General features: G+C 45.3%; 1 protein-coding gene across 1 annotated transcript in view; it reads left to right on the forward strand.

Moving 5' to 3' along the window:
• The window catches only part of LOC146182886 (uncharacterized), a 44,445-nt gene that overhangs the window by 10,004 nt on the left and 18,942 nt on the right, over positions 1 to 15,499 (forward strand). Inside the window, exon 3 of the mRNA XM_084608966.1 lies at positions 10,403 to 10,522. Coding sequence (XP_084465092.1) covers positions 10,403 to 10,522 — 120 coding nt within the window. The remainder of the gene's footprint in view (positions 1 to 10,402; positions 10,523 to 15,499) is intronic.

Here is a 15,499-nt window from a genome sequence, read left to right on the forward strand (position 1 = left end):
TGTATACGGAGCCGCGTCCGTGTATACCGTTGTGGATCTTGTAGCTAAATTTAGTTGTACATACTTCCCCCGGGCTGCTCTACGGGCCACGTGCAAGTTGGGGTCCATGTTCTGGGGAGGGGAGCTAACCTTTAGCGTCTGACGAATTGCGTCCGGTATGCTCGCAGTATGATTCTCGATTTCCGCAGTTGCACCTAGCCCCAGTCACCTAAGAAGCGAGCGCCCCGTAGGAGTCTGCTGGAGCCTGGCTATCTGCGTGACCAGTTGGGCTTCTTTGATCTCTTCGAAGGTGTTGTGAACGCCAAGAGCTAGTAGTTTTGCGTTAGAGGTGTTCATTGGTAGGTGCAGGGCTGTCTTGTAAGCTTTGCGGATGATGATATCTGCACTTTCCACTTCTCCTTTGTTGAGGTTGAAATACGGGAGGGCGTAGCCTACGCGACTGAGTACCAGGAACTGAACCAGGCGCAGGGTATCCCCCTCTCGCATACCGCTCCTCTTCTGCGACACATGCGTGATCATCCTGGCGACCTGAGTGGTCGATTGCTTGAGAAGGCCGAGCGTATGGCTGCATCGCTGATTGTACATACATCATGTGCCATAAAAATGGTTTCCAGTTCTCTCCACAAAAATCAGTAGCTGTCCTGTTCTCGCTCAAACGAGGCTTGCCTACTGCCCCAAACCTACACTTGAAAACCCTACTTCCTGTAAAAAATGAACATACATTTTGGGCATTACCTTTGATAAAAAGTTAACATTTTTACCCCACATAAACACCCTAAAAAAAAAAAGCATCTCAGTTTTTAATGGGGGGACACTGGTCTTAAAACTATTTTCCTTATTTACCAATCAAAATTGATGCACTTGGTGGGTTTGTGTAGTTCTTTGTGCAGTTTTTTGTGCAGATTTCAAAACTGTAATTATTTTTATTTTGTGATCCAATTATTTCAGGAGATAATTACACCAATTAGTCTAATTCTTACAAGAACAATTGCAAAATGACGTCTGAAGAGAAACTTCAGATGAACACATTGCTGGACACTAGAAAGAAGGAACACAATGTTGCAAGCAAAGCAGTTTTTTGATTGAGCAATTATTTCTTGTTTTATTGCATAACAATGTTCAAAGTTCAAAATATTGCATATAATGATCACAAAAAAAAGCCATTTTAAAAATTTTGAACAAGAAATTAAAAAATCTACTTGCAACATTGTGTGCTCCACATATTTGGCTTCATGCTGAAAAAGAAATTATTACTCTATCTGCAGTAGTTCAGGGGTCGACAATGCATGTTTTGAGAAAAGAGCAAAAAAGAAGCAGAGGTATATTTAACAGACATTCACTGGTGCAATGCACACATTTACATTTTAAAATGGCTATACACCTCCAGGAATGTAGTCTCTTTGCTTTCCAACGTCCAAATGTTGGCTCTTCCATTTTGATTTGCAGTTGCAGCACATTCAGTTGACACTTTTTCGGCTGCGCGAGTCACATGCAGGCAGCGGCTTTTTTTTTTTTTTTTTACTTACGTCGTTTTGCTACGTCCTCACATCAAGACCGCGGTGAGGAATGTTTATTTCGGAAAAGAAATATAATTTGGAGCTGTTTGCTGCTTCCCAGTGCTCTGCATTGCACTTGGACGCAAGTGCATTCACTAAGGACTATGAACAAGGTCTGATCGGCGCAAACGCACGGCGAGCTCTACGAAGACGACGGGTCCTGCAGTTTACGCATTGGAGAATAATGGCAATTTCTTATCCCCGTTCACATTTTTAAATGCCAATATCGCCGCTGTATGTTTTACGCTTTGCCAATCTCTGCAAACTGTTTAGATCTGTCGATTATGAACTCTGCCTCGCCAAGCGGACTGTCCGCCGGGCTGCCGTCATCATCACAAAAACAATCCGTCTATCGCTTCGTTGCTGGAGTTGGCACGAGTTCAAGCTTTTTCTGTTTTGAGCTTATCTTTCTGCTCATCTGCGGCCTTTGATATCACTGTCGCGGTGGGTGCGACCGCTGGCAGTAGCAGTCTCCCGTGCTGGGGAACGCACTAGGCCTACTTCAAGCTCGTACACACGATCGTTCGGCGCACGACTTTCGTCGGCCTGAGCGCGCACGGCCGGGGCAGGATCACTTGAGATGATTAATCAACTATTTTTTTCACTTTTTTCACGAATTCTTGCTGTGAACGCACCTCACGGTTCAGAACCAAGCGCGGCCGGCTTCACATTTCCGCCGTCTCCCTGCGGCTCGGGCGCGCCGAGCAGACGCTGTCAGCCAGCTCCACCAATGCGGTGACGCCTTATCGTCACGTGCACCCCCAAAGCTAATGGGATTGCAAATGCCACATTTTTTTTTTGCAATTTTTTATGCGACCAATGGGCGAATGTAAACAGCAGAGGCGGCAATTTGAAGACGAAAGGCGGCTCTTTCGAATGAGACCAAGATGCCTATGGTGCCGCGCACAAAATGGAAGCTACACCTCGTGGAAAATGGTTGTTTCAGGGATCGTTTTCGGACCAAATTTGGGCGACATCGATTGTATAAATTGGCATTGTGACTAAAATACCGACCCTAGAGATGAAAAACTTTAGCAGATAGGTAGATAAAGAGCTATTGATTTCACAAATCAATTTTCTGAAAAGTGAGTTTTTCGCGATTTTTTGGTCCGAAAGACCAGTGTCCCCTCTTAAACATACTGAAAGTACTGTCAAAAAAACACTGGGGGCCCGGCAGGACATGCCTTTTACATACCTATTGGTCTGTGGTATGCTCTACCTTAGATTATGGAAGCATAGTCTACGGTTCAGCGAGACCCTCGTATCGGAAGCGTTTAGATCCAGTACACAACATAGAATTAAGCCTCTCTACTGGTGCGTATTGAACATCTCCGATAAATAGCCTTTATATTGAAACAAATGAGCCGCCCCTCGCAGACAGGAGAACAATGCTTGCATGCGCATATGTACTGAATATAAGGTCCCTACCGAAACATTGATGTTACTCAATAGTCACAAGCTGCCCCTCTAGAACTCTCTTTAACAAACCCCGAGCAAACAGACCACTAATCCTCCGTTTTGAACAGGCATGCCAGGAATTAAATATAGTGGATTCACTTCCAAATATTGCCCAGAGACCAAGCCCACTGCTACCCTGGTACCATTTCCCCTCTATGTGCGACTTCACATTAACCCACTTTCATAAGAAACAAACACCGCATAAACACACAGTACAAGAGTTCTTCGCACTGAATGAAAGATACAAGATTACACAGTATTCTATACAGATGGTTCAAAGACAGCACTTTACACTGGATGTGCTGTAATGAAAGAGAAATGGGAGAAAATAGTACGGTTGCCCAAGTATTCATCGGTTTTCACAGCTGAATAATGCCATGGCATTTTCATGGCTGTAGAAGAAATATTAAGGGGGGACAACCCTCTTAGAACCATTTTGTTCTTATTTATGGCCGAATTTGCACCATATCTACACCACTTGTGCATTTTCTCATGCTCATTCCAAAACTGTAAACTGTTTTTACCAAATACAGGTGGATTTAAATATATTAGGGAAGATTGATCTTTTGTTTGGAGGAAGCATGGTTAGTAAACATCAGGTCTTGAGGAGAAGAGTTTGATCCTTAAATAATGTGGAATCACGAAGGACTGCAGTAAGGCATAAATGAGCATTCTAGGATGATTTGGAAGAAAGTTGTGGCTTGTCAAACTTGCAAAAACAAACAGCTCATTTTGGTAACTGGGACAGATAATTTATTTTGATAATTTTGGCAAACAAACAATGGTTAAAAAGCAGTATTACTGGAGAACTTGTGATTTTATCTTCGTGGCAAAAAAAAAAAAAAGAATTAGAGTGGTAGCTGCTATAGAAGCCGAGATATCGCTCCTCCAAACTGGTGGCTGTGTCCAAAATTCAATCTTGAGAAATCGGTGAAAAATGTTTTTGACATATTTTTGGATTACCAAGGCTAACAGCAACTCGATAAAATGAGTTTTAACTGGTTTTTGGTGTGCATGCACCATTTCCTGTCGAGATAATTGCCCCTGCAACTCTGAAGGAAATTTATTCCGACAACGTTTGCGATTCCGAGTGCCGCGCGTGACGATGGTTCGCAATTGCCGCTGCCGCCGCGCCACTAACTTTTCCGAGTGCTCGATCTTTCGCGGCCATGAACACCGCTCAGGTATCACTTTTTCTTCTGCATTGCCACAATTGCGATGCTTGTACATGACAGGAATAGGCTCTCACTCCTATCTGTCCTACAGAGCGCCACCGGCTATGTCCTAATCGGCCCATCGCGAAGCATCGGTGCTTCGTCACTGATTGCAGATAACAGGATGCCGCGTCACCGGCGCGCATCTTATCTCTACCTTTCTTGGTATTTTACCGTATTTACTCGCATAATAGGCTCACTCGCATAATAGGCGCTCCCCCAGTTTGGGTGTGAAATATCAATTTTTTATTTCCGCGCATAATAGGCGCACCCCGAACTTGGCACTGAGATGAATGCCGTATTCACACGATTGAAAGCCGACGCGCCTACCTTAAACTAAGGTGAAAAAAAAAACCGCAATTACATTCCACAGCGCGAGATGCCGCATCTGAAACCTACTGTGAATGAGCCCGGAAGTTTAGGCAAGGAACACTCATGACGATGACGGCGAAGTACGACAGCTTGGAGGAAGGAAACAAAGTTTTTTGTTTGCTCCATGCACGGTAGTATCGGTTGTGACGGCCAAGCGCGAAAAACGTGCTTTTGTCAACTACCGATACCCCCCTAGCTGCCACACGGAGAATTTACGCTTTATGCTACCTTCTCTGTGGCAGCTCTGAAAGCTGGGAGACTCGGGGAAATGAATTCCAGGAGAGGAGGAGGAGGAGAAATGTCTTGTCCATTTGTTTTTCTCGGGGAAAATCGGACGCAATGCTACGAGTGACATTGGTCAGAGGCGACGCGACACAAGCGGCATCGTCATCGCCATCGATGCGCATTTTAGGCAAGGTGCTAGGTGGCGCAAGCTGCCATCTGACACAAAGGGTAGACCCATTACCATCTATCCATTCTTCTAAGGGGCCACGTTTCGCCATTTTGCAAGCAGCGTGCGGTTAGGCTTGTTGTGTGTGCTACAATGGGGAAGTACAGGGGCTACACGCCTGGATTCAAACTGAAAGCTGTGCAGTACGCAGTGGAGCACTGAAACTGTGCTGCAAGCAGACATTTCAGTGTCGGAGAAACCAGCGTTCGCTACTATAGAAGTCAACAGGAAAAACTTAAAGCTACCAACAAGTCTTGACGGGCCTTCTGCGGTGCGAAGTCCGAAAAGTATCCGCAAGTGGAGGAGGAATTGGTTCAGCACATACGGCGTCTCCGACAAGACTGTTGTGCTGTGTCCCTCGAAATAGTGCAGACGGAGGTGCGTAGAATTGCCCGAGCGCAGGGCATCGAAGCTAAAGACTAAGGCAAGTTCCGAGTGGACAACGTGCTTCATGCGACGCCATGGGCTAACCCTGAGGAGGAGGACAACATTGTGCCAGCGCTTGCCCTCGGCATACGAGGACAAGGTGGTGGATTTTCACCGTTTTGTGATCCGGCTCAGACAGCAAAAAACTATTTTGTCGCAGATCGGGAATGCAGATCAGACGCCCCTTTGTTTCGACATGCCAAGAAACACCACAGTGGAGGACAAAGGTGCACGAAGTGTGCTCATTAGAACATCTGGCGCGGAGAAGCAAAGATGTACTGTTATGCTAGCGGTGACAGCGGATGGGCACAAATTGCCGCCGTACGTCATTTTTAAAAGGAAGACGCTTCCTAAGGGAACTCTCCATCGAGATATACACATTAGGGTCCAGGAGAAAGGCTGGATGAATGAAAATTTGATGCTAGACTGGATAAAGACTGTATGGGGCGGCGGCCAGGTGGCCTGTTGTATCCGGCCATGCTCGTTCTGGACAGTTTTCGCGGACACCTCGTGGAAAGTGTTAAAGCGAAGCTGAAAGAGCTGCGCACGGATATTGTCGTGATTCCGGGCGGCCTCACATCTGTACTGCAGCCTTTGGACGTGTCCTTAAATAAACCTTTTAAGGACAACGTTCGAAGGCTGTACACTAACTGGATGGCTGGAGGGCAGCATCAGCTAACTCCAGGTGGCAAAATTAAGAGGCCACCTGTGGAAATGTGCGATTAGATAGTGGAAGCCTGGAGAGAGATCTCTGATGATGTCATCAGAAAAAGCTTCAAGAAGACGGGGATCTCCAACGCACTAGATGCGAGCGAAGATGAGATGCTGTGGAATTCGGACAAAGAAAGCGAGTACCCCGTTCAGTGATGAGTGTGTGCTCTTGGACTCCGAATCGGAATCCGAATCTGATGAGTGGAGCGTTAGTGCATGCATGTAAATAAATTTTTCGTGTGCGTGCACTCGACGTCTCTCGTCTGTTCATTGAAACGTAAGTAGCTTTCTTTTTCATTTTTATGCTAGGTTTATCGGCATTTATGTGAGAGTAGCCATGTTCTTGACATATGTTAAATTTAAAGTGCGAGAATGCGAGTCGAAAAATGTGCGGAAATTTTACCCCGCTTAATAGGCGCACCCCTAACTTTGAGCCGATTTTTCTGAAAAAAAAAAAAAGTGCGCCTATTATGCGAGTATATATGGTAAGTTATTTAAACGCTCTTACTTTAACGTTTAAACTAGCTAGCCCTAACTATGTGACCTTTTAAAATGGCACCAGGCCGCAAGCAGTAGACCTCGGCAGCCAACCAAAAGTGGCCATTTGGGTCGCATGCTTTCGGAACCCAATAGTAGCGCGCAATTTTGTCCCTTCGTTTTCCACTTTGGGTGTCCGCTCACAGATGCCAATCGTGACATGGGAATAGCCTGAATCACGGTATTTCTAATGACCAAAATGATGATGGTGGAGAGCGTATTTTTCTATCTGCTGCCGATCAAAACTCGGCGTGTTTTGACCTCAATTTAAGGAGTTAAGTGTTCAGATTCGCAACTTTGTAATGCTGTGATGTGCAAAATAGGTGGTATTTTTCAACAAAAATTTGGAGCTAGTTGCGGAAACGTCTCAGGACCGCGAAAATTAAGAAAAAAAAATCGGACATTTAGACAGATTCTCGGCTGCAGAAAGCAGTGTCCCTCCTTAAAGAAACGCATTGGCAAAAGCATCATTTATACAGATTTCTTGAGCGTAATCACAGCACTGCATCATAGAACTGCTACGGAACCTTTAATTGGAGACATTGTACACAGTGATGCAGAAACAAAGGGGCAGTCAATAAAATTTTGCTGGGTGCCAAGCCATGTTGGAATCCGCGGTAACGAGAGAGCTGACACATGTGCTGCAGCAGCCCGTAACGTTGAAACAAAACTCTCAAACATACCACATAGAGATGTCATGAAACTCATTAAGGAAAAACAGAAAAATGGCAGGCTTCATAGAACAATGAAACAAACAATAAATTACACTTTGTCAAAACAGTCATTGAGGAAAGGACATCGTTTCTGCCTGCACGCAACTGGCGCAGCCGAAAAAGTGACAACTGAACATGCAGCAACTGCAAATTAAAATGACAGACGCAACACTTGGACGTTGGAAAGCAAAGAGACTACATCCCTGAAGGTTTCTAGCCATTGTAAATTGTAAATGTGTGCATTGCACCAGGAAATCTCTAATTAATAATTTTTTTCCCCTTTCCTCAAAACATGCATCGTCGACCATTGCAGTTTTGCGGCCTCAATATCTCTGCACCCAATGCACGTAGAGTTGAAATTCTTTTTGCAGTGGGAAGCTGAATATATGCTGTGTGAAACGTTGGAAGCAGATGTTTTGTTTTTGAAAATTAAAATTATTTTGATGAGTTTATCCCACTTTGTACACACGCTTTGTATACTGAAATTAATAAGGCTGCAAAATGAGTGCTAATTAACATATCTGGAAACTGCTCCAAACATTTCATTCTTTGCTCTTCTGGCTATCTAACCATGCTGTAATTTGAAGTTTTTAATGACCCATTATTTCATAATTTAGGAAGTGTGTGAATTTGTATTGCAATTTGCCAAAAAATAACAAAAATAGCTCCAAGACCCATGTCATTCCGTCATTCTGTACAGCAATGCCGTCAAGCTGTCATTCCTTTACTATTCTGTACATCAATGCCAGACGTGAGTGACAGAACATGATGTAAGCATCCCTTGTAAAAAAATAAGCTCTGGAAAGCTTAGTAAATTAAGAAGGAAATAGTCAGATTCCTGCAGTTCTTCTCATATGTGTTGTGAGCATTTTAGAAAGCGAGATTTCGTTTATGGAGTTCGCGCTAAACAGTTTGATGAGTAGCATCCGAAGGTCTGGTGCGTGCCTTCATGTTCTCTCACTCACTACTTGTAAAGCTAACGGAGACTAATTGCTGGCGGGGTGGAAAATATGCTGGGTTCTGCACGAAGCAGTACCTTCTGACAGCAAGGAAAGCTCATCCAAAAGCTCAGAGGTCTCTGGAAGGTCCCAAAGGCACTACGCACCTGCTCTATGCACCACTCCTCGCACATAGAAGCCCTGTGTTGCCGAGATTCAATAACCGCTTACTTCTGACCGCCTGTGTAGCAAGCTCAGTTCTTGTCACAAATAGCAACTAGGCTGGCCGGTGCATGTCATACTTGCAGTAAAAGCTTGCTGGGCTACACTTTCACAGCTTGGTGACACTATTTTTTCTTCTTAAGACTAAAGCCTTTAAGCGCTCATACTCGCGGTGACCGTCTGTTACATCCAAAGGCTGGAACAGTGCCAGCTGTGACCCTCCCCCGCACACCCTCCTAGCTCCTCAGCAACGGGTGGCGTCGTCGAAGCGCATGTGCAGCTTTGCACAGCATCAGTGATGTCACCTGCACCAGCAGGCGGAGCGAGTACGCGCTGTGACGTGTCGTTGCTATCGAGTGAATGAGTCGGATGGCTCCCAAGCAGCCCAGTGATTCCGCACCAAGCGGTTTGGATAAGCGCAGGAAGGCGGATTCCCCAAACACAAAACGGTGGGTGCGGAACGAAAGCGTTTGCGACTGCGCAATGCTTCGCCTGGGACGAGAGCAAAGCCATGTTGGAAGGCATTGGAAGCCGAAATGGCGCGGCATTTTGTGGCTGCCGTGGCGTTTTGAAAGCACGGTTTGTCGCATTTCCTGACTGAATTCAGCATTAATAATTAGAGTGCAGATGCTTGAAAGGATAAATGTTCTGAAAGTAAGTTTTTCTCATAAGCGATGTTTGATCATTTTCGACGATTTTAAGACTCGCGTGTTCCCTTAATTAACTCTACGGCTTAAGTTATCTTTAAGAATTTTCGCTAAGATATTCCCCGATACCTGCCGCGACCTAGGGTTCCTCTCCTCTCTTATACACACCCCAATTTGGGCCAATCAAAACCGCCATTTTTTATACATGGGGCCTATAGGAAATTTCGCAACTCAAAAGGCTCTGCTGGCGCGCATCAGTGCGCTTTTAATTTTTAGTAAATTTGCGATGTTTTCACCCGCCATTAACTAATAACAGCCTTTTACTAATGTAAACTGTAGAATACGATTAATAACTAAATAGCTTTCTGTTGGGAATTATTCGCCTATGGTCATTATCATCGGCAGCTACATTTTTAGCCTCTGCACTCTTCGGGGAATTCGACCCGAAATAATCAGGGAAAACCTGGAAAAGTCCGGGATTTTGAAAATAGTGGTTTGCTAGACACCCTGATAGTATATCCTCCACGTTATTGCACTACATGGCCCATTGCAGCACTGTGTAATACCAAATTTTATCCTGTACTCCATTTCTCCATTTTGAGGTAACATACTTGCTCAGATACTCTTTCCTGATCAAAACAAAACACAGGCTAGAAACATGGCAGCCGTGCTTCATTATGGGCCATTGTCAGCTCTGTTACACTGCTTATTATGAGGAATAATCGTCAAACAAAGGAAAAGTGGGGCACTCGTTATGAAGTGCTTGTGAAGGGAGCTAACAAGTACCGACACCGAGGGAAGCAGAGGGTTTTTCTGGGGGGATCAATGTAAAATAATGTTGTAATCATAGATATAATTTATTAGAAAGAAAAAAGAAAAACGCATGTTGCCGGTGGGATCCGGACAGTCTATCTCTGAATTATTTCGCATCCGGTTTTGTACCCATTCAGCTACGCTGACAACTGTTGAGTCTTTTACTGTCTTAAGTGTTTACCTTGCGTGCAAACCATCCTCGAGCGTATTCACTAGTGCCTTTTGATGGGTAGAAGCCTCAAGTCTGCATGTTAGGGTGTACCAAAAGTTGTTCATGTCTTGAAAAAGACACTGTGTTGGCATACAACTCTAATGACTTCTGTTTCAATGCTGTGCTTTTCTAGGACACTCTGCGAGACTTGCTCCTCACCTCGAAAGGCCATGTGCAGATTGAAGGAACGATGATGGCAGCCTATGACCTGTTCCTCCTGCTTACCTACGTCCTGCACGGCCAGAAGCATCCGGTACGTTGTTTCAAACCTTTCTAAGCTTCCAGCTTCTCCACTTAGTGCATAAATATAAAGCATGCTCCAGCTTTAAAGCGCAGCATTTTGAAAAATGCCCTCACTTGAAGCTTATGATGATGTCAGTATCCTGCGCTTAAGGGGAGACGCGGGTCGAAAAACGGCGATTTTCAGTAAAAAAAGTCACTTTTGTGATTTTAACTGTTATAGCAACACTGACCCTTCGAAATTATTTAAAAAGTCTGTTAAATCACTCAAGGTGGCTAGAGAAGGGGCAGATATGACCCATGTTCAAGCGCGTGACGCGTCAAATCGCTGCGTCGCATGCCACTGGAATTTTGCAAGGCTGCAGGCCCACGCTTTTTCTCCCTAAAGCTGGCTTTGCCGCTTCACAAACCCCCAGCAAGTAATAAAAAAAAAAAGTTGCCAGCCCAAACCTAGCATTTTCACTGGCCATTTAAATCACGTGGTGAGATTTCAACCACGCCATTGGCTGCCAGCGTGGGAAGCGGCCATAGCTCGTCTGCTCTTCATGTGACGCGCAGCTCGCTGTCACGCTTGCCCGCTAGTTTTCTCTCGGCGTGTTTTCAAAAGTTCACGCATCTTCGTGCTCTTCGCTGCGATAGAAGCCGAGAAAAACGTGATTTTCGGTGTCGAGAGTACCGGTCAAACCACGCGTTCAAGGGAAGTCACCGGCAACGTGAAACAGCGTGCAGTGGAGACGTCCGCGGCAGCTAGGCCTAACCTCGGCGGAGGCAACGCTTTTGACGGCTCGGAGCCGGCTAGGCACTGAAGTGTCAGCGACAGCTTAGGCGATTTCGTCAGTGCATTGGATAAGAAGATAGGGATCTTCGAGAACTTCGAGCGTTGAGGAGACCTAGTACAGCGAGTGCCTTTATCGGCGAGATCGGTGCCGCGAACGCACTGGCGAGCGGAGCAGCTAGCTTGTCAGGAGCGCGGACGGTGCTAACTTTCCGTTCGCGAGCTGGCCAAGAAGCGAAAAGGACTCTCGTCGTTTCTAGAGCTGCGTTGTAGCAGTGTAGCGTGTGCCACGTCCGTTGTGTCGTAGTCGTGCTCGTCGCGGTGTGCAGCTCCGGTGGATGACGCCCTTCAGCCAGCTCGAAGGAGATTTTCTCCGTGAACGTCAATGCAGTGGTTGCGGCGCGCGTTATTGGTGCTGGATACAATCAACTTGCCCGATTTTGTGTGATTCTTGGTTTGCCGAAACAAGTGCACCATAAGGAGTTTAATGCCATAACAAAAAAAGTGCACCTTGTGGTTACAAAGCAGTGGCTGACAGAAGCAAGGTCTTAGCATTGCTAACTAGCGAAGAAAGCACGTCTTGAGAATGCTGCTCACAATGTCACTGTGGGAGCAACATATGATGCTGGTGAATTCTAAAACTGTGCACTGTATCATGATACCCTGGCCTGCATTGTGCGCAATTTTCATGCAGACAGTGCTGCTACAACAGCAATAAGCAGCTTTTGTATCTTTAAATCGCATTTTTCTCAAATTTTTTTTTTTGGCCGAATATGTATTTTGTGCACAATATTTTATGTCGTTATTTTAGTTCAATAAACACCAAATTTGGCTTGCATGATCTTTAGGATGTGTAGAATGCAAGTATCTAGGTTTAAATGCAATCAGCAGTATTTTTGCAAATTAAAAAATTATCTGGTTCTAGCCACTAAAAACAAGGCACCAGATATAAAATTGTCTCAAGACATTGCATGCCAAGGGAAGGTTGCTATGTTGCTTATTTGCACTCAGTGGAGTGTTGGGGACAAAAAAGAGCTAGTTGGCTCTGCCCTACCATGCTTGCTGCTGTTTAAAGCAGCTGCACTAACATGCATTGTTTTTCACTTATGCATGGCATTTAGAATATGAAGGCATTAAGCTATTTTAAAACTAAAAGCATATTTAGAAAGAGGAGATCAATCTCTATACGTATGTGCAATTTTCATTCACCTAGCATCAATATTAAGAAAAAAATGTTTTCGAGTAGCATCTCCCCTTAAAACGCTCTCTCTCTGGGACTCAAGGTGCTCCCTGGGCCAGAATGGTATTTGCTCATTCTAGAGCCTCGGACTGAAGTGTAGGGCGCAGGCCACATGGATGCTGGCTGAGCATAAGAAGTGGGCGTGCTGCTTGGCATCCTTGGATGCTCCATGACAGATGGCCAAACAGCCACTGTACATAGACAGTGGTCATTAGCTATCTCATGCGGAGCTTGCGTTGTTCTGAAAGACTGGGACAGTGCCATGGGCTCGTAGTATAGACACGCCCGTGACGTCAGTGGAGATGCTGCGGCGCTGGCGACAGCAGTGACTTCCGGGGTGTAGGCAAAAGTGCGGGCCGTCAGCATTGTATGTGCGGCGGTTGCTGTGTTTTCGAGCACAGTTCACGATATTCAGCTGTGGCGCAGTTATATGCTCCGCGAGGCATGAGAAAAAAATATGGAACTGTTCTTCTGGCCGGAGAGAAATGATGGAAGAGCAACGTGCGTGGAGTGCGACAGGTAGACCTGCGCCGACGGACCTTTGCAGCGTGCGTGCGCTGCGCACTTCTCCATTGAAACTTCATCAGTTCGTTTGTGGCCCTTGATACTGGTGGTTGCTGTTCGGCTGCGTGACGAATAGCGCAAGAACAAACGGCTGCTGCTCGTGCAAGTCTTGTGTTCTCAATAAAATTTAAGCACGGAATATATATAATATTTCGTGTGGTGGTGTGTGGGATCTAGCTTAAGTCTAATGTGGAGAAGCTGTTGTCAGAATGCGTACTGCCCCAGCATCTGTTCGTGCATAAAGGACACAAACGCTGCAGTCAGTCACCTTGAGCGGTCACACCGAGCTGCTAAATGCGATGTTAACGAGCTTAACCCGAGCTTAAAAATGAATCTCGCAACAGGCTGTAGAAAGCGAGTAAACGGCGTTAGAATCCCTACAAAGTCATGCAATGTCATTTTCCAGAATATTTGAATTTTCGTATGGAACTAGTCGTACATAACCTAAACGCACAAAATGTACCACACATATTGATCAATCAAAATAAGAATGGCATTTATGGCACACGGAGTTGGCATTTTCACTTGTATACCTCTTTTATAAATACAGAATAACAAAATGGGTATTCTTGTGGACCTTCATGCATGCATTAGCTGTGAATGACCTTGACTGCTTGGTGCCTGAAGCATCTGTTAATCAAGCAGAATAAAACAAGTTGACAGCGCACTCTGCAAAGTTAAAAAAGATACGGTCAAGCTCTTCTTATTTGAAGAAACTGTATGAATTAAATTGCTGGCAATTTTCTACGTTCTCTATCGTCGAATTGTCGAATTATCCGGCTGTCGACTTATTGAATGGACAAAAAAAAAAAAAAAGACTAAATGAGCCACTGGATAACATACCTTTATTTCGTAAAGAAGTTAGTTATCACCATTTTTTTTTTTTTTGGACTAATTTGACCGGCGAAAATAGCGCTAATCGCTGCCGGATGTTTCGTGGCACGCGCACCATCGGCAGTCCGTTCGCAGAAGTCCTCCTGCACGGACAGCGCATCTGCGGCTTCTTTAATCGTGTGCTTCGGCGGCTGGGGCAGCTGTTCACAATCATCTTCTGATGAATTGTCGTTGCCGGCACTTGTTACTTCCTGAATTATGTCGTCCTCAGTCAGCTGTCCGGCGACTGCGACGCCATCATCGATGGCGATGTAATCAGCACGCCACACAGAAGGCAAGACATTGTCAAAACAGCTGTCGTCCTCTGCTTTTGCGTCGGCTGTCTCACATGGCAATTTCTCTGCATGACAAAACTCGACGACTCCACTGCGCGAAGGTAGCGTCAAGATGCGCAGGCACAGCACGCTGTACACACACGCAGCACAGTAAACACGTAGGCTAAGCGTGACCATGGATGCAAAAAGCACGTGGCGACGACACACGCTGAGGCTAAACGCAACGACTCCACTGCGCGAAGATAGGGCTAGGAAAGAACGAACTTTCGGCTGACCTCGCTCCCCTTGCATCGCTCTGCTGATGACAGTAACAGTATGGATGGCGTATGCTGCCTTTCTATTTTTATTTTTTGTTCAGCGTCGCGCTAGCGCCGCCCTTGGCTGTTTTTCTGTTTTTTTTTTTTACCCCTTCCACAGTGAAATGCGAAATGGCGGGCTACGGGGCTACGTCGAATTAACCGACGCACGGCAAAATTGGTCGAATTAACGAGATCTTTGCCCCATAGACTCCTATGTATAATTGGAGGGACCTCGCGTGCACGTGGAATTAACCAATGTGCCAAATTAACGGGGGTCGAATTTACAAGCTTTCACTGTGTAAGCCCTTCAAAAGGTTCAAATGATTTTTCTATTAGTTCATGACATTGTCCTCCTCCTTCCTGCATGCGCTAGCCATCGGCCCGGAAGTTGAAGAGCGTAAACGATCCTTATTTTTTATACTTAATGCGTTTTTATTTAATTTAATCATGTATTAGCTGCTACATATAATTGACTTAGAGAATATTATACTATAAATACCTTTCTCTCGACATGCTGCGGAGGTTGTGAAAAGAAAAAAAAATTAAATTTCCTGCTATCAGCGACCCTATTTTTTCGGACGCCTGCTATGATAGAGAGATCTTGTAGTATTTGGCTTTTGCTCATTTAGGCGTTCTCTCAGCGCAGGAAGTTCAATGCGATTGACCGCAGCAGCTGCCTTGAGCATTTGAAGGCAATAGTCCAATACTGTCAAAATGTTAAATACAATCGAAAAAAGAACAAAAAACGCAGTGATGTGCTGTAAGGTAAGCCACTGATGACTAAGAGGGTGTTCTATTGTTAAAGGAATCTCTCTGATTGCTCGTTCGCTAAGGTGTTCTACTTTCTCAGCGTACCATGAACTTGCGGGGCTGATACCTGACCTCGATACCTGATGAGTGTGAGGGGACACAACCATGCATGTAGTTTTCTATTTGCACGTAA

This window comes from Amblyomma maculatum, chromosome 7, assembly GCF_055883805.1.
Source record: "Amblyomma maculatum isolate TAMU_Amacu chromosome 7, ASM5588380v1, whole genome shotgun sequence".
In the NCBI taxonomy this organism is placed as follows: domain Eukaryota; kingdom Metazoa; phylum Arthropoda; class Arachnida; order Ixodida; family Ixodidae; genus Amblyomma; species Amblyomma maculatum.